At 41.6% G+C, this 25084-nt stretch overlaps 2 protein-coding genes across 2 annotated transcripts; both read right to left on the minus strand.

Annotated features, from left to right (window-relative positions):
- Positions 1–7449: 7449 nt before the first annotated feature.
- On the minus strand, positions 7450–13213 carry LOC139647345 (Y+L amino acid transporter 2). Its single transcript, XM_071523223.1, has 9 exons — positions 12694–13213; positions 11698–11823; positions 11426–11570; positions 10096–10219; positions 9763–9866; positions 9552–9648; positions 9199–9348; positions 8123–8306; positions 7450–7544 (listed from the first exon to the last, which is right to left on the minus strand). Exons 1-9 carry the CDS (start codon positions 13211–13213, stop codon positions 7450–7452), a joined length of 1545 nt encoding a protein of 514 aa, XP_071379324.1.
- Positions 13214–14355: 1142 nt separating this feature from the next.
- On the minus strand, positions 14356–25009 carry LOC139647382 (receptor-interacting serine/threonine-protein kinase 2-like). The gene is made up of 11 exons (XM_071523273.1): positions 24800–25009; positions 24412–24565; positions 23541–23696; positions 22021–22178; positions 20891–20940; positions 20570–20731; positions 20054–20139; positions 19206–19304; positions 18735–18831; positions 17728–17934; positions 14356–17628 (listed from the first exon to the last, which is right to left on the minus strand). Exons 1-11 carry the CDS (start codon positions 24997–24999, stop codon positions 17189–17191), a joined length of 1809 nt encoding a protein of 602 aa, XP_071379374.1. The 5' UTR covers positions 25000–25009; the 3' UTR covers positions 14356–17188.
- Between the last annotated feature and the right edge of the window lie 75 nt (positions 25010–25084).

Genomic DNA, 25084 nt, shown 5'->3' on the forward strand with positions numbered 1-25084 from the left:
CCAGTGGTTGGGTGCAAACAACACTGGTGAACCACACCAGACTGATTGTTATGCTTTGGTTTACTGAGTCATAGCCTAACAGCAGTGTGGGATCTTTTTTTGGTGGTGGTAAAACTCCTGTCTGTTGTGCATTCACTTTAACAGCATCTACCAAGTGAGATGATTTAAACCAATCATCTGCAGAGGTGATGGAAACAAAACTCATTACTGACAGTACCAGCTGATGATTCTTCATTCAACATTGACATAAAAATGATCTACAGTAGACCGAAAAACTCTTAGACACTCTTGGACACAAAATAGACACACAGACACTTTGCACACAGTGGCCTCTGCTGCTACTAGAATAAACTGAAGATCATCCACTTGTTTACTTCCTGTGAGACGTGCCTGGCTTTGATCACGTCAGGAGTTGCAGACAAAAGCTGAAGCACATGACATTCAGTGAAATAATGTATATCTGATTAAATTCAGTCTGTGAATATTACAACCAAAGAAGCAATGCTAATCACTGGTTTAGATCTATCTGCTGCTGAATTCATAATTTATAAGTTACAATATGTTGGTTGACTGAGATGTTTCTGACTCATAAGTTATTAGAGTGACAGCATGGTTATTGGCTAACTAAGCTAACTGGCGATGACAAGATCACATTCCAGGAAGTCCCATGTTAGCACTGCGCCCATCTTGCCAGCTTTGTTAGCATATTTATGTTGCTGCTATGTGAAATGAGATGTTTGTGTTTATCAAAGTTAACATATTCAATTTAACTAAACCAAACATTTGTAAGAAATCTAAACTGAGCAGAAGCTAAAACAAATTCAGTTTTAGTAGTAGGTAGACTAACTGAATCTAAACTAATTGTTAGATTGACTGTAAAAGTTATAGAAAATGTGTATACCTTCATATTATTAATACTTTAATGGGGGTAATAACATGGAGATGTTATTTGTGTATTTAATTGTTAATAGCAGGTGTCATTATGTTGCATCCAAATTGAGAATTAAGCTTTATTGTGCAATGTACATTTTTCTTTATAGTCTGTTATAGAATAGTATTGTGCTGTATTGAAGCAGTTTTAAAATAAAATATGTGGCACCAGAATCCACTCAGTGTCTCATTCTACACATGTGAAACAGACAGAGAAACAAGCAGCACATTCCCCATTAGCCCATGTGCTACGGTGTCTAACAGCAGCAGACAGTGAATATAACAAGAAATGAATGTAACTCCCCAACTCTGGCCTGAAGTGAGTGTTTTTACCAATCAATGCTCAAATTGTATACCTGTATTAAGACTTATCCTTGAACAAATAACTTTGGCCTGATAGTTATCTTCAGCCAATTCCCTCCCTTCTTTTTCTCTCCCATGCTGTGGGCCATGTCAATCAATGCTGCACTGCCCTCTTTTCCACTTTTTCACATGATCTGTGCGCTGCCCTTATAAATCCTGACCACAAAATAAGCGGACACTCAGAAGAAGCCCACACGCCCAACAACACATTAGACACAAGACAGAGCCACCTACCTTCACCATGTACATGAAGTCCCTGCTTATAGCAGCTGCTGTGATCCTGGGGGCCGCCATGACCATCTCTCTGCCTCAGGCCCTCAGTGAGCAGTGCAAAGTCAAATGGTATGTATTCAAGTTTTTCTATCTGAGAGTATTTGTGAACATGGATGGTGATAATAATGTCAATTTTAATTTATTTTTGTGCACCTTTTATGTTAAACCTGTGTCTAACTAAACTACATCAAAATCAAAGTAACTGTATATGATAAATAGCTACGCAGTCTTTCAGTGAATGTTGGATATATAAACAAAATGTGAAGTTACTTTTCACATTTTAATGGATGTATTTTGTATGGATTAATATACTGAGTAATTAATATCCACACTGTAGCTGTTGTTCATGTTGTTAATGCTTATACTTTAGACATTACATCATGTGACCAGCTAGACAGAGATAATGCTTTATGATGGTATTTGGATTGCATGACATCTGCTGTCCAGACCATGTCAGAGGGTCAAATGCATGTTAGACAAGGTGCTTGTGACTTTAACTTTGTGTGCAGACTAATTTCTCATGCTTGTTATGTTGGATATGCAGAGACTCGCAGGATATTTCACCTTTCATTCCCTGGATTTCCTCTGGTCTTTTGGAAAACTGTTGAGCAGTGGATGCATAAGCCTTTACTCTGTGACTGAATAATGCAATGCATCATCTTTGTGATCAATATTCACTGTTTTGGTCTGTAGGTCGTTTGGCATCTCATGTCCTGAGGTGTATGAGGATCTGGTGAACCAGATCAAGGCCTGGCAGACTGGCAGCTGTCGATCTGGAGGAGCGAACTGTTCGTATCAGGTCAGAAACTATGGAAACATCTCTAAACATAATAGAATTGCCTTGGAGAGTTTGAATGAACAATGTACATTTTTCACAAAATGCACCATATAGATGATGTACAATACGGAAAATATCCTTGGTTGCAATATCCACACGTTGAATTCAATCAGATATATTACAAGTAATGTATGTATAAATGTGCAAAACGTATGCAGAATTCCTGTCATATTTCACTGAATGTTATCCAATGTGCCGCAGCTTTTGTCTGCAACTCCTGACTTGATCAAAGCGCGGCACATCTCCCCAGAGAGTAAGCATGTGGACGATCTTCAGTTTGCTCTGGCGGCAGCAGAGGCCGCTGCTTGCAAACTGTCTGTAAGTGCATCTTTTGTGAACCAAACAAAAACACTGTCATACTCTGACCTGAAGTCTGTGATGAAAGCCGACCCCTCCTGTGGTTTACTGTGCAGGGAGATTCTGTGTCAGAGGCCGTAGACCCGGCTGATAACAGCACCAGCTACTGCAGCCTCCAGAACCTGGTGGAAGGTGAGCGGGTCTCTCTTTGTTCTGGATCACAGTGATGATGCAGTGCTGAGTCAGACAACCTCAGATGTTCAGGCCCTCTGCTGTGTCACATCATTAATGTTCAGTTACATGACTGTGTTCATGTGTGTTTCTCCTGCCAGGTAGTGGACTGTCAAAGGCTGCAGGATACAAGCCGTTCACCAACAAGTGGATCTGCCCGGCGTCTGCTACTGCCAACTGCAGCATTGTCTGACACTGCGTTTGGTTTGTTGCAGGAGGGTAAAAACTCCTGGCTCGAAAAGTTCCTTCATATTAGGATCATGCAAAAAGGTTCATGACAGTAGTACTTTGTTCCTATGTGCATCATGTTTTCAGTTAGTTGAACTATTCTTATGTTAAAATTGTATAATGCAAGATGAGTTAGATTGAAAGCATTTTTGTGTTTCTACTGTAGATCATCTTTGTCTTAATGTTGAATGAAGAATCATCAGCTTGTACTGTCAGTAATGAGTTTCGTTTCCATCACCTCTAAATCATCTCACTTGGTAGATGCTGTTCAAGTGAATGCACAACAGACAGTAGTTTTACCACCACCAAAAAATCCCACAGTCTGTTAAGCTATGACTCAGTAAACCAAAACATAACAATCAGTATGGTGTGGTTCACCAGTGTTGCTTGCACCCAACCACTGGTGTGCGACATGCAATGAAACTAACTGCCATGTAACTGCAGAATCCTGTAATTCTGAGAATAAAGTCCGAACTCAGAATTCTGACTTTAATCTCAGAACTCAAATCAATTTTACACCTGTGGCTCTAATCCTCTTCCGTATTATATGGCAATCTGTTACAAAGATATACATTCACACACATGGCTGACCAAGTGGGAAATGAAGACTGTAAAGTAGGCCTACTGAGTCCTGTACAGATCACAGCAGTTCAAAGCAAGACAGAAGTGGTTCTTCTTATCTTATTTACACACATATCTGTAGCACGATTTAATAACTGATGGTGGTTTACATGTCTGAAAAACCAGTTTGTTTGTAAGGAAGGAAGGAAGAAAGTAAAGACGGAAGTACTGAAAAGTCTTGAAATATTCAGGCTGGAAAAGTCATGGCAACAAAAAGCAAACTATCAATTCACAATCATCAGTGCAATACACTGGACAAAACTGTGGGACATATGTGACCACACTGAGTTTTTTTCATCAATTTAGTGTTGTGCTTACTTGAATCAAGATCCGAGTATGTAAAGTATGTAATTCATTGTTTTTTGTCAGTTGTGTTCATGTGCTGGAGATTCAAATGTGTCTGGTAGAGTTAAAGTTATGGAATATTCTGTTTCCAGCAAAAACAGGAAAAATTGAAACCTTATTAAATTAATTTATTGACAAAATATTTAAATATGTATCTACGTCAGACTTCCCAGCATGCCACAAGCTAACAGTGTGATGCTTTTATCAACACGGCAGCTGCTTGCGTAAGTTTCATTCATTGCCCCTTAAATCACTCTGAGACTCCCATGCAGCTATTGCCCACTAGTGGCAAGAAAGTTGTACTGCAGGTTAAACTATACAGAGGACACGGGTAAGTAGGTATAGATCAGTAAAATTGTATTTGCACTGTCAATCATAGAAGATACATGATCATCTAATATGACATTCAGTATTGATATTCTAATGATTAATAAATATTTTCTAATGTCAGCTATGTAGACGGGTTAGTTTTTCCAGTAGTACAGTCTACAGTAAAACATCAAGATTGTTGAAATTGCAGTCTATTAAAATCGTGAATCATTATTTTTGTGGTTAAAAAAAACAAACAAAAACATATAGCCTAAATCTAGTTTAAAATAAATGAATAGAAAGCAGCATAAAACCATATAAGGCATGGGCAAAATAAGGGAAATACCACATGAAAATTGACTTTAACTTTGAAATCCAAAAACATAGAAATAGACACAAAATCCACTGGGCTTAAAATGGAAAGTTGAAGACGTTTCACCACTCATCTGAGAGGCTTCTTCAGTTCTAATTAGTTGTGTTGAATTCCCTGGCATTTAAGCGCTGTGGGCGATTGACACAATGAAGTCACGTGGGAGTCGTCGTGTCTTTTTCGGGGTTTTTTGTCATGTGACGTCAACGACTCCCACGTGACTTCATGTTGTCAATCGGCCTCAGGGGTTAGATGGCAGAGAATTGCCCAGCACTAATTCGAACTGAAGACGCTTCTGGAATGAATGATGACATGTCCTCAACATTTAGTGGTTTTGTGTTTAGAGAAAGCCAAAGAACATTTTGAACCTTAAACATGGCTGTGGATCTGTACTGGTCTGGGCTGCCATCTCATGAAAGTCCCCCAGGTCTGGTGATTGCTCTGTGTGGTGAGGAATGTAAATCTGTTTCACACGACCAGGAGCCCCCAGTGTGGCAAACACTCAAGCAGAGTTTCAGGATGAGATCAAACACCTTCCATAGCATCTTCAATCACGTAGATTGATCACATAGAAGTAGATTTCCTCCTCCCCCCTTGTATTTAGGCTCAGTTCTGCTCGCAACAAGGGGATACAATGACTGCAGCTAGGATAGACTTTTGGCAAACCATCGTCAAATGAAAGTGTTTCATTGCAACCGCTCCTTTATAATTTGGAGTTCCAAAGCTTTGACTAAGAATACATTCTTATATATAGCGACAGCCTGGAGGAACGACCACACATCCTGTGATGCTGACAGCTATGAGATGCTACTGTGAACGCAGGTGATGCACTGAGGTGAGCCTTGGCAAAGAAAAGACACAAGTAATATGATGCATAAAAAATATATGCATTTTAATGATAGCACAAAATGATGAAGAAAAAAGCATAACGTTCATAATAGATCCACTTCAGTCACTCGAGACCAAATACATGGTTAGAAAATGTTCCTAAACTTATAAAAGAACACTGACTGAAGACAACTGAGAGGTTGCCATTCAGTTAGCAGACTATAAGTACATAACACAACCTCATAAAAATGAGATTTGATTTAATAAACTGTGTCACCTGCAGGAGATGTTAAGACAAGATACCGGGAGAAGAGGAAAGACAAAACACACAAGGGTCAGAGAAGCAGGGAATAAGGTTGTAAGGCAGTATTGATTGATTTGTTTGTGTGTTTAAATAGGATTGTATTCCATAAATCATTTAGAAAATGAAAGTCTAATCATTTCCAATAAATAAGAGGCACAAAGAACACACAGTAAATGCTACATGATATAAATGGCACCATATATGTTGGTCTATTATCGTTTGACAGTGAGGAAAAAACAAACTGAAAGAAACTCTGAGACAAACTCCAACAGTATAATTAGCAAATCCACAAAATATGTAAAATGTGAGTAAAATACATCCCTGAATGTGAGCTGTATTATCAAACCATGTTAGATACAAAATAATCCGCTTACACAAATATAAAAAATGTATGAGCTACATATTTTTTTCCCCCTTAGTTTTACTGAAATCCTCTTCACTGTTTCCAAGATATTCCTCGATCTGAGTAGAAAAGAATTGCATGTTCACGAAAGAAAGCAACAGTGTGTAGTTTCTCAAGCGCCCACTTCTTCATCGCGAGACATTTGAGATGGCGGGCCTTTTTTCTTTTTTTTTTTTGTAAACTCAAATTGGCATGAGTAATCCTCACCAATGCCCAGTGGAACGAGGGTGAGCCTGTGCCTTGGCAGTCTGTCCTTGCAGGGCCTCGTGTGTCGTGCGCTCCAGGCACGTGCACGCCCATGGGAGGGATCGAGGGGGGAGAGGGCGGGGGCTGGGCCGGATTATCCATATATGGCATCGGGCGAGTGCCCGGGGGCACCAGCCAATTTGCCTTGATGGGGGGCATCACAGCATTCAAACCACAATTATACCTTTAAAAGTTTCGTCATATTTTCTTTATATATTACTCTCTGGCGGGAATGCATACACGGCCAAAATTAACCTTTGATGCTAAAAAAGAATATAAAGAGAAAGAATCGTGGTTGGTGTGTAGGTGCCCCCCCGCTTCTCCATCACATTTAAATTTGTCCAGTTCAAGCATTTTGTGGTAAGAGAAAAACCGTTCACTGAAAGAGCTGCTGGGAAAAGATAGGCTGAAAACTACTTTCCAATGTGTGTTCGCCGCAGTCAGGCTTTTCTTAACCTGCCTGTTACTAACTGTAAGGGTGAGAGATTTTTTTCACAACTTAAAAGAGTGAAGAACGAACTGGTCGAGCTGATGCTTGTGGAAAGGTTTTCTCTTTGAACTGGATGCGCGGTTTGTGATGCTTATAACAACCATAATTTCTAATAGCCTACGCATTGCAATACATTCAGGGATGGACTGGCCATCGGGTCTACCGGGAGAATTCCCAGTGGGCCGCTCTATCTACTCTATAAACAGAGTGCGAGGGTGTCATGGGGCCATCTTATGATCTTTATTGCCATAGTAAATGTAACTTTTTTGCGTGTAAAGTGGAAGAAGGGGGGCACTTCAAGTGAGGACACCCTAGGGCACCACACTGTGTTAATCCGGGCCTGGGCGGGGGGGTCTGAGAGGAGTGGAGCAGTTCACTGTGTTTTACCGTCTGCTGGAGTTTCTGTCTCAAGGTCCAGTTCGGTCAGACAGCAGTAGCAGAGGATCTGGGTGTATTTGGTGGCAAAGGCTGGGGTAGGAAAAGAGGTGGAAGAAGGGAAGATGTACGGAGAGAGGAGGAGGAATGGAAAGACAGAGAGTGGAAGGGTACATGAGAGGTCAATTATAGCTTGCGCTGATAAGTCATGGTGATTAATGTTGCATCTTGGAAGTGATACAGTACATCACAGTAAGTCATAGGGGACAGATATTTGAAAAACCAGGAATGCTGTGTGATGAACATAGTATTTATATCACTCACCACCATTGCTTGATGCTCTCAGGGCCAAAGCAATCATTATTTTCTCAGACACAGGCATTTCAGATACTGAGGATTTGAGTATTTATGGGAGTGTGGTTGTTATGGCTGTGATTGCAAGTTCCGATCGACCAATGCAGGACTAATCTCTTCCCAGCAAAAGTCAACATCATAGAAAGGAATTCACAGTACAGTGGTTTCCTTTTTTGTTTTTGTCACTTCCTCTTTAATACGCTAACATGTCTGAACATGCCTTGCAAAACACACACTTGTGATCTAACTCCTACTGCGCTGATATTAATATTATTATATTAATAATATATTAGATTTGGATAGAGTGTGAACCTTACCGTTTAATCTTCTTAGGAATTTGGGCCTCCTGTCCTCAGGCAGGTAAATGGCCACATAGTAGACTGGCACCCCAGACAGGGCGATGCCGATTCCTATGAGGGAATTGATGGTGTCCCCGTACAGAGGGACGATGACCAAGAACAGGCTGCACAGGCAGTAGACGAAGGGGAAGAATAAGGTCAGCTGTGGAGAGGAGACAAAACTCTGGTTAGTCTGTGAAATCAACGGCTGCTAGTGTTTGTTGCTAGCAGTATTCCCACTGCCTCTAGTGGAGCAAACGTTAGCTCCAACAGCAACAATGATGGTGAATGTGCTGCCCTGCCAAGTGATGCTCAGAGCCAAGGGCAAGTTCATATTAGAAATAGTGATGATAATGTGAATGATAATGAGCATCAAAGCATGGTGAGTGACGACGTGAGTGTAAATCTTCTCTCAGTAAGGAGAGATCAGCTCCAGTGTTATTGTCAGCAGCCTTTTCAGGCATACTGGCACTCTTCTTGAATGAAAGGATTGAAAAGGATGAGGGCTGGAATTCAGGGGGGGCCATGCTTGTCTAGGGTCCCAAAATCACAAAGTCCACCCCTGCATTTGTAAGCATGATATGATTACACACACAGATTTTTGCGCAAACTTTTGATTTATCGGGGCAGGTAAAGTTTTAGTCAGATTCCTTTTGGTTTTTTTTTAAAATGGATAGAATGGAATGCATGTCACAAAGTGCATGGCGGTATCTGCTTCTTTCAAACAGGATTACAGATAAGAACGCTGCTGTTAAGGCGTTCTGCAATAACGCAAAAAGAACAAAGACATACCAAAAAATGTAGAAAAATATTCTGACATGTTTGCATGTGGACAAAGAGAGAAAGTGCTGGGAATTTTGGCTCTGACGTCGGTTCTTTTACACCTTAAGACCGATTATTAAATGAAATGAAATGAAATCCGCTGGTTAGAGAATTCATGTTACTTGAAACCATGTAAATGTTTTAAAATACTCCCAGTAAGTGAAGTATTGCAATGCATGTAAACGTACGAATATACATGTATGTGTGTGTGTGTGTGTGTGTGTGTGCACTACCTTGACAGGCCTGTGTCTGTCTGGCTGGGTGTAGCGGAGGTAGATGAGGCCGGCCACAGACAGGCCCACATAGAGCCAGTAGCTGAAGCTGAAGTAGTTGATGAGCTGGAACACATCCTCCACACACAGGAAGATCAGGCCCATTAAACCCTGCAACCACACAGCACAATGCAAAGTTACTCGTTATTATAATAGAAAATGGTGCACAAAGTAGAATAATATATTGTTCCTGCATACTGTGTCTGAGCTCAGATGCTCCTTGTCCTTAGAAGTGCTATGGGTGTGAAAGTGTTTGTTGAATCAGTGACAAAATAGGTGCATTTGAGTTTGAGAGGAAGGTAAAAGCCTCTCACATTGAATAGGAGTGCAGGTATAGGTGTGAAGCGCTTCATGTGGATCAGACTCAGGCTGTCCGGGAGGTGGCCCTCTCTGGCCCCGACGAAAAACAACCTGGGTCAACGATAGAGACGAGAGGATAAAAGGTTACTGGGGGAAAACACTCCTGTCGTTTTATCATGATGTTACCATGATATTACAGGGAATGACTGTGTATTTCTTGATTACCGTGAGGCAGCAATAACAGAGGCGTTGAGTCCTCCATAGCAAGACATAGCTACTGAAACGGGGATGATCCAGCTGAATGGACCCAGGACAGCATTCCCAAATGTCTGTGGGGGCAAATTCGAGAAGCTTTGTCAGATCTGTATTTCAGAAAAAAAATATAAAGAGCATACAGTATAAACGCCTCACACATCCACTCAATCAACTTTCACTGAGGTTTCTGCATTCTTGTTTTTATCTCAGTGTCTAAGAGGGCAAAACTTCTTCTTTCCAAGCAGAGCAGTCCTATATTTAGCAACAGTGAAGCGTCCAGGTCAGGTGACTGCAGGCTCTTACCACAGCCACAGCGTCACTGGCCAGCAGAGAAGGCATGTCCAGAACCACATAGTACGCCACATTGGTCAGCAGGTAGATGATGGTCACTATGGGCATGGAAATGGCAATGGCCAGGGGAAGATTCCTGTGACAGAAAGAAAAACACAAAATGGTTACAGAGATTACTGAAACTCTACAGTAATCAGATTACAGATACATAAAAAAAAATCAGGTGATTATGACAGAAATAATGATTTTACACAAATTACAATTCCAAACGATAAATTCCAATAGATAGGAAAATAAGTTATCCAAATAACCACAAGATATAAGATATAATAAGATTATGGTACGGAGTAGGAGTAAGACAATAGATTACATTACATATACAGTATATATATATATATGCTTTTTTTTAATTATTATTCTCAAAAGTAAACAAAAAAGTAATAAAAACATTTTCACCACTCCACTCCTTAACCCCAATCCTCTCCACATCATCTCAACCCCTGATTATATTATGAAAGCAACCTTCCCAACTCTGGTCATTTGATTCTACTATTACTCCTACTACTACTACTACTACCACCGCTAATACAATACGCAGAACAATTAAAACGTTTAAAAACATGTCATAATCATATTTTGTGGTGCTAAAAATGTCTTGCATACTGTAATTTGGGAAAAATAGATACTACACAATAACACCAAGAACAAATTGTCATTAAATGACCTGTAGCCACTTTCCTGGTTTAGCCTAATCTCCAGTGGACTCCATTTTCACAAGCTGCTCTATCACATCTAACTTGTTCTGGGCCATGAAAACCATTCAGCCTGACTAATCAACCTCACTATCCAAAAAGAGAACTAGAAGCAGGATGGATAGACTCTGACCTCACCTGCATTGTGACAAGGCCGGCTTCCTTGTTTGTTGTCTTTTATAATAATAATAATAAAACTTTATTTATATAGCACCCCTCATACATAAAATGCAGCTCAAAGTGCTTCACAATAAATAGAGGAAAACACAAATTAAGGTAAAATACAGAGTGAGAGAAAAATTGATACATTTAAAACAGTTTAGAAATCATGTAAAACATAAGAGTTAAAACAGTGAGACAGAAACAGAAAATTTGCAGATTACAAAATGAAAAACAAAAAACAGTGGCTAATTAAAAGCAATACTAAACAAATATGAGTGCTGAGTGTATCAATGGCTGTCAGGTTCAGTGGGACAGTTCCACAGTTTGGGACCATAGTGACTAAAAGCAGATTCCCTACACTTCAACTGTGCCAAAGTATTTGCCTTTGCATGTCTCTGTATGAGTGTGTGTGTGTGTGTGTGTGTTACCTCTCTGGATTCTGAATCTCTTCAGTGACAAAGTTGAGTGTGTCCCAGCCAGAGTAGGAGAAGAGAGCGGAGTAGAGAGCCAGAGCGATGGCACCGGGCTCGGTGGAGGAACCTTCAAACGGACTCTGGAAGTTCTTTGTTTCTCCTGGACAGAGAAAGAGAGAAGTTGCTGACATAAAACGCACACATTGTCATATTTATTGTAGTATTTATTTGAGCTTGTTTCCTCTAATGCATCCGTAGTTTTGTTTCTCATATCTCCTCCCACTTACCGTTGGATATCTTCAGGATTCCTACAATGATGATGAGGAGGAGTGCCATGAGCTTGGTGTAAGTGAAGAGGTCCTGGACCAGAGTGCCCCACTTCACATAGGCACAGTTGATGAAGATGAGCATGCCTGGGTAAACCAGAGGAATGGGATAGAGTAGAATGTAATGATGTGATGAACTAAGATGTTGTTGGGTCAACTGCAGCTACTAAATTGTTGTTACAGCAGGAATTCAGATAGGAAACATTCGGGAAAACAATTTGTGCTTTTTAATACGTATTACGCTGATGTTCATAAATGACTGCAGGAGCCCACTGTGGTGTGTGTGTGTGTGTGTGTGTGTGTGTGTGTGTGTGAGTGTAAGCTGTATGTGAACAACCTACTGTATATCTCTTTGTGTGCCACACCAGATGTATGCCAACCTGCTCCATGTTACATGAGTTGCCATTGCTCACACATAATTTTACTGTAACTGTGTCAGCGCTGGCCTGGCCTACATGTGGGGCACATATCTGAGTACAGAAACAGAAACCCAGTTCTTGGCAGACTGGCTGACTCATGGCATTGCTGCTCTCTCACCTACTGGCAGCTAAGTTCCCCTCTGCACAAAGCCAGGCTATAAACCATGGTGGTATTTCTGCAGGACCTTTAGTCTAACAATAGCCGATACCAGTCGCACACAGCGGCGCTGGGGTTTTGCGTTGGCATGAATAGATAACTGAAGTTGCCCTCCATGGGCAGAGGCCCAAATGCCGCCCCACCACTTCTCACAGTTCTCTTTCATTGATAAGTTCTTTCATAGGGAGTACAAAAACTCCTTTCATCCTTCCAGCCCAGACAGAAAAAAATACCCCTGGATGTTACTCAATTTCTCAATCAAAAACGAATCTTGTTTTTCTTTCTTTTTTGCACTGGAGAACTTAGCCATCTTTTTTCTGAGATAACTAGATGATGAACTCACATCTCGCCAACTCACTCAAACAGAGGAGTGTTTCTTACTGAGGCAGGCAGCAGCGATGAGACGGACAGCATCATACGGCAGCTGGCAGGTGGGGTAGAAAGCCTCCACCAGGTAGTTGGCAAAGGTCAGCGAGATCACGGCCTGGCTGGCCGGCTCGATCAGCAGGATGGACGTCCACAAACGGATGAAGGCCAGGAAGCCGCCGAACGACTCCAGGATGTAGGCGTAGCTGGCTCCGGACTTGCCGATGGTCGTGCCGAGCTCGGCGTAGCACAGGGCCCCGAACACAGAGAAGATGCCGCCCAGCGCCCAGATGAGCAGCGACAGCCCGTAGGAAGCGCTGTACATCAGGACCCCCTTTGGCGAGACGAAGATCCCGGAGCCGATCATGTTGCCCACGATGAGGCAGATCCCGTTGATGAGGGAGATTTCTCTCTTCATCTGCATTTTTTCTCCTTTCCCACCATTCGGTGCCTTTAAGTCCTCGTCAGACGGAGCTCGTGAGGTGGGGCATATTGTCTGCGACATGACCCCCAGCTTCTGTCTCATTTCCCCCATTACTCCAACAACGCTGATGTACAGATGACAGAGCAAGATTTAAATGGGGTTACTCAAGCTCTACAGTCAAAACACAGTTAGATTGTGCCACATTCGATACAAAAACTTTTCCTTTTAAGTTCTGATTGAAAAACTCCAGACTGAAGCACAGAACCTGAACACCACCCCACCAATGTCCTGCATTCAAGAAAAGGTCATGCATGTGCTCTCATTCCCCCAGCAAGGGTCACTCACACTAATTCTGTATTCAAATGTGTTCAAAATGATCAAACAAAAGCAGGTGTATCTTTCATCTTTCAAATTTGAGGAATTTGAGGCGAAGATCACTCTTTCTTGTCCCGTGATTTCTTTTATGAACATTATTTATCTGTCTTTTCCTATAGTAAACCTCTTAGTCTCCTCAAGACATGGTCAAAAGAAACTCAACAAGTACAGTAATTCATGACATACAAGGTTAATATGTCAAGAAAGTGAACTTACCGTATATCCAGGTAGAGCAAAAGGTGAGTTTGACCCTGTAAACATGTAGAGTCTCTGTCAGACCGTTGCTATTCCTCTGAACCGAGCGCTGTGAGTCAGACAGTGCAAACCGGGTGAGATCACATCTGAGAGGTAGCAACAAGACGGCCGATGTTGCAATCCCTGCAGCCCGGCGCGACGACAACGGGTGTTTTTCCAGTACCAGGCGTACCACACTCTCGTGTTCCCCCACTACTATTTTGAGAAAGAAAAGCAGGCCTCCTCCCTGCCCCCCCAGGGAGCCTAATAACCCAAGGCAGGGGGAGTCGAGCTGCTTCTGGATCAAGATATATACATTGTATGATATACAATCATGATTCTCATGCTCTAAAGTCTTTCTAAGAATAACCCCCATCCACCATGACTGAACCGCCAGCCCCGTCACCCAAATCAGTTGCTATACATAGACCCGGTTTGTTTTTGGCACCCCAATCAGAAGCTATATATAGATGATAACATGAGATAACTGTGTACTTCAGTCTGGCCTTTCATGATTATGTAGTTGTGGGTAAAACTGGGGGCAAAAAACAAATGCCTCAACAATACTAATATTTATCATGGGTGCCCAGTGCAGATGGGCAAAAGGGAATCCAAAATAAAGACATGAAACAGACAGAGGTGAAAAGAGAGTACCCATTTTATTGAAAAATGTGAAATATAGTCCATGTTCCTGTTGAAGCCACACCTATACATCAACTGAACTTATTGTATATTATATCATGTCTTCTTTGATCAACTGACAATGATGACATGGGCACTAAAGTGGGCTGGATCTTTGCAAAAGGCAATTCTAAGAATATCAAATCAACACCTTACAACAACAATGCATGAGTTTTAACAAGAGATCACAGAAAAAAAAAAATTATATAAAAAGATGAAACTATCATCTACCGTACAAAATATGTTACAACATATTTATGGCTAACAGACAAATTCAAATTTGTTGCATTTTTTCTCAACTTTGCTTGATATGTGTAAAAGGCTTTGCACAAAACTATTGTTTAAACCAAAAGCAGAATATGAGGCACAGTTATCAAAGACAAGGCAATAGAGGCCCAGAGGATTTTGGAAGCTTATCTACCCTGCTGGACCTTCCTATTGTCCGCTACTAAATGACATTATAACCAAAACACCTCCCAGCAATCTCCTGTTAAGAACTACCAGCAGAGGCCCACCTTCCAATGAGAGTCTTTAGGAGGAGGTTATAGCGGGAGTTTAGGAAGATCCAGATTCTGTTGTTGAAAACACAAAGTTACTTATTGGTATGCAATTTGCTTTTGCCCTCACGATGGAGAAACTGTACTGCATATCTGCCAAGTATATAAATCTACAACAATGGCAATGAAACAATTAGTAAAACTACCACTTGTTTAACAATCAACTGTGGTAGAGTTATTATCTAAATTACTTCTCTGCTAGACCATTATTATATCTGAAAAATGAGAAAAAGTATAAAGTATATTTATCAGTTGGTGTTCCATATGTTTTTCTTTTTTTCCCCTTTTAGAGTTAGAGTGGAACTGACGATGGTTAATTCATGGCTAATTTATATACGGCTTATAAATGCCACAGCTACAGTCATTTCAGCATCCATTTTGAGGAAGTGACGTCAAAGATGAAGACAGTAAGGCCTCTAATAAATAACAGAGGAGAGAAGGTAACAGGGACAAAAGAAACCTTTCATGGAAACAGAGATCATTTTGTTCTGATAGGGATGTTGATTAATTACAAAGTATTTTGGCACTGAAAATGTATGAAATAAAAGTGGCAGAGAGCACTGTGGCTGACAAACAGATACTATTTTCATTTAGACAGATAAAATGCTACTAACAGTCTTAATGTAAATATGTGTATCCATTTGCAACTAACAGGATTATGCCTTGTCGAATGTTACTAATCTCGGTCTATGAGAACATTGTGGTTGAAAAAAAACAAAAAATCACTGTTATGCAACATACTTGTACCATGACTGAAAAACAGTGCAGATTGACTCCTTGAACTCGTCAGTAATACTGTATAGTGCAGGTACTTGCTGGAATCGATTCAGTTCCAGCACAACTAAACAACCGTGTCACAGCCTAAAGCTACAAGCAAGGCCGGTTTGATGTACTCCGGTCATGTGTTGCAGGTATCTTATGTCTCTATAGAGCAGCTTGGTATGAGCAAAGATATGAAACATACAGACATACAGCTGTAATTATTTTATCTGTTCATATGAAAAACTACTCCATCCAAGAGTCCATGGAAGAGCCTTAATTCTGGGAGTATCCAGGTGAGTAGGGAACTGTTGTTACCCTTTCTGTTACTTTCCTTTCTAGAGTGTGCTGTGGGGCTTTATGGGAGAAGTGAGGCTACTAATGAGAAGACCATAAGAAATCCAAGGGAAGACTGCTTTGGTCCTTTAATCTAGACACACACACACACACACACACACACACACACACACACCTCGTGTCACGTTACAATCATCACTTCCTCTTTTGTCAATTTCCCACCAACTCTCTTTAGCTCAGCAGAAAAACTCTGGGGAAGAAACAGCCCAGGCAGCAACGATTTAGTTTTTTTCAGATTACCATCCTCTAGCTGAATCAACACATTCCAACTCACCAAATGAGTTATGTGAAGTTGTTGACGATATTATGTTTAAGACCACATGTTATGTTAAAGACCACATAGTTAGGTTCCTATTATTAGCTCTGCAGTCCACCTTGCACAACACTTTACTGTCCATTCCTTGACTCGCTTATAGGTTATGTGCTTCAATACAAATACACAGACACCGACAGGCTGTGTGAGGGCCGAAAACTCACACTGCACTCAGGTGGTAAACATGTCTGGATAAATAATCCATGACAGCAATGAGCTACTGTAAGACAAGATCGCTACAATATGAATAAACATTGTTTTTTGCTGTAGGTTTTCCAGCTTTTTAACAGTCCTAATTCTGCTGTATCTTACTCAGATCAACTGAGTATATTGAGAATGTCTGCATTCTACAAATAAGGCCACACAAAAAAATTATTGGGCTACATAATTATGCATTCATTTTCTGGTAACTTTGAGTTTAGGAGACAATATCTTAAAATAACAAACAGAGTGAAACCCCTACAATACATCCATTCAGAATGAAGGGACTATAAATAATATACTCGATTACTGACCTCATTAAATCCAGAACATTGTTAAATAAACCACAGATTTTTGCCTTGGTTTTAGCGAGTGGATGACTTTGAACTCAATAGCTTAACTCAAAAGCATCTTTAACTGTGACTCCTTTTGCTCAACTTCAAGGCAACAAGCCATTCGTCAGACCAACACAGTCTTTTCAAGCGAGAGACTAGGAACCACAATGACCATCTTGATGACAACGGAACCATCTAGAATAAACTGTAGTGTAAAGCTGGCGCAGTCTTTTTTAAGTCGGCACAGTTTCCACTGCTTGGCTGTGGACCGCTGCTACATGTTCCTGGGGAAATTGTAGGACATGGACAGCTGCGGTGCGCTGGGCACAGGGGCGGCGGTGGGGGAGCAGAGTTCGGACGGGTACGGCTGCAGGCCCAGCTGCTTGTTGTCGTGCAGCTTGCGGACGACCACGCGGCAGAAGTCTTCGCTGTGGCGGTGGCAGGTGTCCAGGAGCCGGCGGACCTTGGCGGTGCGCGTGCGCTGGTTCACCACCAGCTCGTAATCCTCCGGCATCAGCAGCGAGCGCGCCAGCAGGGCGTCCAGGCTCTGGTTCAGACAGGCCTCCGTCATCTGGAGGACGATCTCCTCGCGCCGCGCCGCGATCCAGTGGGCGATGGGGCCTTGCGAGGGTCCGGAGGGTTGCAACGGGGGAAAGTCTGCTGCAAGGGAGAAGATCGAGGAGGGGGGCGGTTTTGGTTCATAGGCAACAGGAGCTGGTAAAACAAGAAAAACATTTGGTCTGATTTAATTATCTGGAATTGTGAGCAAGCAGTATTATCCATCATGCACTGTGATGCCTTAACTCTTTGTACCTTGTTGCTGGTTCTGCTGCTTGAGAGTGAGGTTATCCAGAAGGGTCTCGCACGCGGTGACGGGCAGGCCTGGCTTGATGGGTATGTTCAAGTCACTGACAGGTCTGGCGCTCTGGGGATACTCATTTAGATTGTTGACTAGGCTGTGGTCCTTCAGGGAATGAGGAGGCTCCAGAGTGTGGGGCATGAATGACGATGCAGACATGTCTAGATGAGAAAGAGAGAAGAAGAGGTGGGATATACCAGGACGGTAACTGAACCCCATGTTGCATACAGAATTTGATACCAAACTTAAAATTTGTGTGAACTGATGAGTTTACTATGGGTGCTCAGGTGGAAGGCTGGAGGGGTTCGCATGATTGGAGTGGCTGAAACTCTAAAAACTCCACCTGTTAACACCAAAGTGCTGTGGCAGCACAGTGTTGTTGTAACTAAGAGAATCGCTGATCAAAATGTTTAATTCTTACACTGACTTAGCCACTACAGTTGGAAAATCAACAAGCTACTTCCCGTTATGTGGATGTTCAGTGCACCAACACAGAGCTGGTTGATGCTTGTTTGACTTCTACCGTACTGCCTGGTGTACAAGCGCACACTGTATTTCCCTTATGCAGGGCTCTTGGGGCTCTGCACCACCTAAACAGTGCAGACTGTAATTCCCCTATATACTGCACATGGCAAAAAGCATTATACACATACAAAAGCACCTAATAATCCCAGATAACCTCTAACAGTATTTAGGAAAAAAATCAGAAAGATTAGGTACCCAGTACTACAAGATTAGTATCCACATGATACCATCTAATTTTGTGAGCTGGAGCTTTATTTCACATCTCTCAACAGTCTTTGCTGTTTTAATCTTGTCAATATAAGACTACAAGTTTAAATGTGTTGTTCTAGTAGAGCTATCCACTAATTAGAGCTCCACCAAGCAACAGCACAGCCATACAGTAAATCATTTCCAGACATGAAATGACAGTCATGTTTCTTGGACATGGTTTAATTACCTTTAGAGGGCGGGGCATTGCTGCTGGTGAGCAGGCCTGGTTGAGATATTTCTGCTTCCTGGGAGGAGCAAGACCCTGAGCCTGAGGTGGAGCTCTCCTGTGGCAGGGACACAGAGAGATGGTAAACTTACCGCCCACACACACACACACACACACACACACACACTGAAAACTACAAAAAATAGACAAGGAGTAAAATAATAGCTACGTTGTGTAAGTGAATCCAAGTATCACTGTTTATTATTCACCAGTAAAGTCAGGTTTGGGACAATGACGTTGGCTTTTCTCTTAACATTTCTCTCCATAAAAAGGCATAATCCAGGTAGTTCTGCCGAAAACATCTATTTCAGGTCTGACTGAGTGTACGCCAAGTCCGCTTGAGAGAAGAACGGCATTTTGGCCCAACATTGGCCTGTATATCGGCCTGTATATTCTGGATAGTGCCGAGGTGGTGTTAGAGTGGATACTGACTGGCCAGGGACTGGGGCTGTACTTCAGGATGTTCAGTGATTTCTCTTCTCTCCTCTCACACACTGGCTGGGCCGAGCAGCAGCCCGTTCTCTGCATCAACTGTGGAATGAAAGAAATGTATTAAATCAGATACACTAAATACATAGACAGATAAGCAAACCCAATTATTATTTTCTATTTTCAAATGAATTGACTTCAAGACTTCAGCCCAGCTAGGATAACCTACTTTTGGCCCCAATCCAACTGAAACTTCAAAGCAATTGTGGTTGTTTTTTTTCCATTCAAATAGTTTGTCAAGTGGAAACAATCTGTCAATAAGTTTGTGCAACTCCATGTACACGTGGTCTTACACATATACACCAAAACTGAAATGAGGAAGGATATGTCTAGGGGAAATGGTGAAATGCATTTTCGAATGAGTCAAGTCATACACTCCTAGTCATGGTACAAATCAAACTGCCCCAAATTACATTAAAGTTCATCGCCTAAGTCTCCTTTTCCCAACTTCAGTGTGAAGACATCAGGTCATCAGCATGAGTCATAACTCATAATTTAAGTTATTCTAAATTTTACTGGGGGCTGCCCAGTACAACCAATGTCTTCTACTGTTGGCCACTGAATGGATCAGTTGGGGGTTACATGCCTTATTTGCTTATCTACTGTAGTTTTTCAGAGTTAAAAGCGTTTATAATTCATTTTCCCGACCCAGATTTTCCTACCTGGTCTGGGATTCGAACTGGCAACCTTCCGGTCTCAAGCTAATCTTTAAGTTACTAGTGCCCCTATTCTTCTTCATATTATTATAATCATCATCTTTATCGTCATCAGCACCCTTATTCCTGACTGACCTTTGACTTCTTGATCTCCAACACGGCCTCTAGGAAGTCAATTTCATCAAAATTCCTCACCATGGGCTCCAGCTCAATCAAACACTCTGAAATGGCAGAAAATATACCACACCATTATATGACATAACATAATATAGGAAATAGAGTAAAACTAGAGTAAAACTAAACAACTTTCATATTTAACTTTCACATCTTGTCTAGTCCTGTGTGCTTGTAGCAAATTAATTTTATGAAAAAAGGGAAATGCATGGGGTTTCAGTAAAGACAGTAGAGAAGAATGCAGTAGGGCGACAGGAATGGTGAGGTTTCCTTCACTAATCATTAATAAAAGGAAGCTGATCCTTAGTCACAGTTCAGTCGGAGTCAAATTCAGCTCTGAGCAGAATTTGACTTTGCCCTTTGCTCAGCGTGAAGTGAGATGTCATCCCAAACTGGGAAGGGGTCAAGACTGTACAGCAGAGTGAACAGTCCTTCGGTAATAAGTATTCTTCCCACAATATGGTTGTGTGTCCTTACTGAGGAAGGAGGGTCGTTCATCGGGGTTAGTGGTCCAGCCGCAGGTCATGAGGTTAATGAGGGTCTCTCGGCTGGGGATGTCAGCGGACAGGCTGCCCAGGCCCGTGTCAGGACGCATCCCGCGCAGCACGCTGAACATGATCTGCATGGGGTTGGTTGCCTCTGCCCGCACAAACACACACACGGATTAGTGATTAATCCTGTAGTAGGATGATGAAGAGTAACTCAAATGGCAAAAGAATGGAATGAGAGTATGACAAATCGAACCTGGGTATAAATAAAAATGGGACTGTAATGTAATAAAAATAAAAAATGAGTTACCTTCAAATGGAATCCGCCTGGACAGTACTTCCCACATGATGATAGCATAGCTGCAATGTAAACATCAAGGGGAAAACGATTAGGGGAATGAGCCTTACATCATTCTTGCGAACTGGTATTCCCCTTGACAGAAAAGGGACTTCACAGCCAGCTTTGTCTTCCACCCAGACCGACTGTTTGAGGAAGAGAGATACATGACTCGACAACTGGAGCAATCCAGAGACTGCCAGTCACAGTCGAGGGGAGATTCAGCTTCAGCCAAAGGCTCTTGTGTATTCCTTATAGTTTTGTTGAACTACAGTCATCACTCCCTCTCTCTGACAGATTATTGCAATCAGAGCTTAACACAGAGTGTATGTCTGTCTGGTTGTACTTGATATGACAGACAGATTTAGCCCTTGGCCCCATGCCCCGCACTGTGTTCCCTTCTGGTATGCTGACAGTCCAACCTTAAGTTTCACGCAGTAGTTTCACCTTGCCAGTCAGGAAACCTTTTAACCCTGCAATGTTGCTTGTGCTGGGAAACTAGCATTTTTCCCATTCTATCTGAAATCAGAAACGGTGCATTAAGGGCATTGAGTGATGGCCAAAATACTTCTGCAAAATTTGTGAATGGGCGAGGCTCACGCTTCTGTGGAATTCGACCATTTGAACATTGTGTACTTAAGACATAACATTTAAGGAGCTTCAGAAAGTTAGCTGAAGGCATTGTTGAGTACAGGCAGACAGTATTCCAGATACTAGATCATACCTAGGTTATGGACAAATTTGGAATAAGCTATTTATATGCACTTTCATATCCCTATCACAAATATCCCATGTACATATGAATAAACAGAATATTTCAAAGTTTACAATGGAAACAGCAATTACACATTAGAAATAGCCAACAATAAATGCAATAAGGTATTCACATGCCTTAGCTACAATATCCAGGTTTCTAATAATTGGGATGAGAGCACATCCTGGCTATTGTCAAGAAAAGATGGCATTTACATGCTCCTACTCACACTTACCTCTTCAATACTTGAGCACTCTCCTGAATAATGTCAGAACATATATGTGCATATAAACACATCACAGTTTCCAACCTGAGTCAAATTACCGGTTACTGAGGCTTGGTGTCTCACCTGTACATATCATGTTTCACATCGGCCCGACGGGTCTTGGAGGGCTCGTACTCCTCGGGGGGCATGTAGATCACTGTGCCGCCCATCTCTGTGGGCTTGGACCCTGAACCTTTACTGACGGAGAGCTGCCGCCACTTTGAGAGGCCAAAGTCCGCAATCTGGGAGGAACATTAGCATAATGTTACAGAGAACTGATGGGCAGGTTTAGAAAATGACTTATCCTCCACGGGGACATCAGGCCATGTTTACACTGTCCTTGATTTTTCAAATTGCCAGCACCAGTTTTTACATTTACAATAAGAGAGAGAGAGACTGCAAGCACATCAACCATGTTGTGGGAGTTTCTCTTAAGTGTTTGAGAGTTGTACCTAAGTGCTGTTTGCTGATAGTGGCAGCTACTGCGGCAAACCGTTATGAAAACAAAGTGTGTGTTTTGAGACCTTTTTTTTTTTTTTGGATTGGCACAAAATGAGGTAGAGGCAGCGTTTTTTCTACAAAAATGCGGAATGGCTTTTCATCAAAGAAATAATAAAAGTTCAAACCAATCTAAGAGACCTGAAACAGGATCATTAAGCTCAAACTGAGTCAGACTAAGTTGCAGGTGGTTCATGATCAAGGATGACTTTGAGTAATGAAAAGCTCATTTGTATGCAAATCCACTACTGCCCTCTTTTCTGTGGGACACATAAGAGTTTAATTGGACCTGTGATAACTTAAATATCACTGTATTAGAGAGATGGTCTTTGTCACCATGTGTGCACACACACACGCACATACACACAGGGATTCAGGTGACTATGATTAGGCATGGGACGATATGAAAATTTCATGTCACGATTATCCTGGGCAAAATAATTGCGATTCACGATATTATCCCGATAATCATCAAAATATGCTTAAAACTCTTAAAATGGCACTAAAACATACTTGAATCACTTTACCTTACATTTTGTTAAGAAACAAATATTTTTATTGCATCATAGGACACATATCTTTTTTTTGTGAACATCCTTTTTAGTGAAAAACAAACAAGGACAGATTCAGACTCTCGCCAACACCCAGCAGGTAATCACAATGAGAGAAAAAATTAATAATTAATAAAAAGAATCTACCTATCAACCTGATATCCAAGCATTCACATGGTTCAATTAGTTATGTGTTGTAAATGCACAGTAAATGAATAATTTGTCAGGAAATCAATAGGACTGTACGTTAGTGAGCTAGACAGATTTTTCAAGTCACTTGTGAGGATATTCACGCTCATGTGAGGATACTCATGATTATCCCGATAATGGAAATTCACCAACATAAAATTATCTTGAGTGTTTTTATCACGATAAAAGATAAAATCTTATATCCTCCCATCCCTAACTATGATATTATCGGAGTAGACACACGCACTCAGTAACACTGTCAAAAACATTTGTCTCTCTCTGTCACACATATATACATATAATATTACAGTGTTCATTATTCAGTTCATACTGAAACTGCCCCCCACCACACACACACACACACACCTTAACGTGAAATTCACCATCCAACAGGATATTTTGTGTCTTCAGGTCATGATGTAAAAGGGGTGGAGTCATGTTGTGAAGGAAGTTGACCCCCAGGGCGATCTCATACAGAATCCTCAGCCGCAAAGGCCAGGCAAGCAGGGGGTACAGGTCCTTCTGTAGGCAGAAAGGAGAGAGACCAGGTATAAAAATAATGAGAGCCTAGATGTACCAATAACACGGTGGGAGGGAGTGTTACACCACATAGAAAAAAGAAAAATGTAAGAAAAGAGCAGGCAAGAGAATGTAATACACTCAGATGGCTGGGAATTTCCCCAATTTAAATTTGTCCACTTTCCTCATTGCTCTGCCTTTCCTTCCCCTGCCGGTTTCATCAGACAATGGGAGTACTTCCCAGTTTCACTTTTACTTGCTCTCTCTTTACTTCCAACCAGTTAGGCAACACAAGTGTCACTTTGCAAAAACAAGAACCGATAATGCTTAAGACATTCTGAGCTTTCTATTAGTGATTTTGCGACCGTCACTAGTGGAAAAATAACCCACTTAGTTAATAAAATAGACTGATAAGAGTGACTTTCATTAGAAACCTACAAAATACTGATGCTAAAATTCACTCTGTATGGTTAGGCACTGCATGTCAAATGAAACCACTTGCTTTTTCAACTTAGCCCATACTAACAGAACCGCAACTATAGACATCTTAGTTCTCCTTTACTGAGAGTTGGTGGAAAAGATAAAGAAATTAACAACTGCTTATAGACAAGACAATCTGTGTCTAAGATTAACACTTTAAGATAGATCTTTGGATTAGGGTTATACAACATTATCAAGACTGTAAATCCTGAAGTAACAGATTAAGTCATGTAGCTACCTCGTGGAGCAGCAGGTCCAGAGAGCCATTGATCATAAACTCAGTGACTATGCAGAAGAACTCGGGCTCATTACAGACGCCAAAGATCTGGATGATGTAGTTGAACCTGGCTTTATGGAGCACCTCCGCCTCCTTCAGCAGACAATTCCTCTCCCTGCAACACAAGCAGTTATCTTGAGTCAGTCTTTGCCTTCAGAAGAAAGTGATAAAAAAAACACTACCAAGATGGTGCTGACATAGTGCCTTGTTGTGTACAAGGGTGTAAGTGGTCATCCCCTCTTTACACAGGGAGAGAGGGGTTGTCCTTTTAAATTTACAAGAATGCACATGGCTTAAGTTAATGTTAGATACAGTATGAGGTGGTCATATCAGATATATTACTGAGTACCTTTCGCCAACAGGAGAATCCAGCTTCAGGCACTTGATGGCCACAGTCGTCCTCCAGTCGGAGTGCTGAGCCTTGAACACGGTCCCGAACCCGCCTTTGCTCAGGTAGTACAGGTCCGTCAGCTTCTGGTAGGGGATAACTGGCAAGGTGCTGGTCAGACTGCCGATGTTCACACAGCCTGTAGCCGAGTGCGGCTCCATAACAGTAGTGAGCCTTTACAGGAACTCTCCGAGGGTTTAACATCCACTAACTTAGCCACAGAAAGCAGAACTGCCCGTCCTGGTT

Source organism: Centroberyx affinis, unplaced genomic scaffold (assembly GCF_046629955.1).
Source record: "Centroberyx affinis isolate AG114_WGS23_722 - 3 ecotype Tasmania unplaced genomic scaffold, CSIRO-AGI_Caff_v1 ptg001078l_1, whole genome shotgun sequence".
NCBI classification, from domain to species: Eukaryota; Metazoa; Chordata; class Actinopteri; order Beryciformes; family Berycidae; genus Centroberyx; species Centroberyx affinis.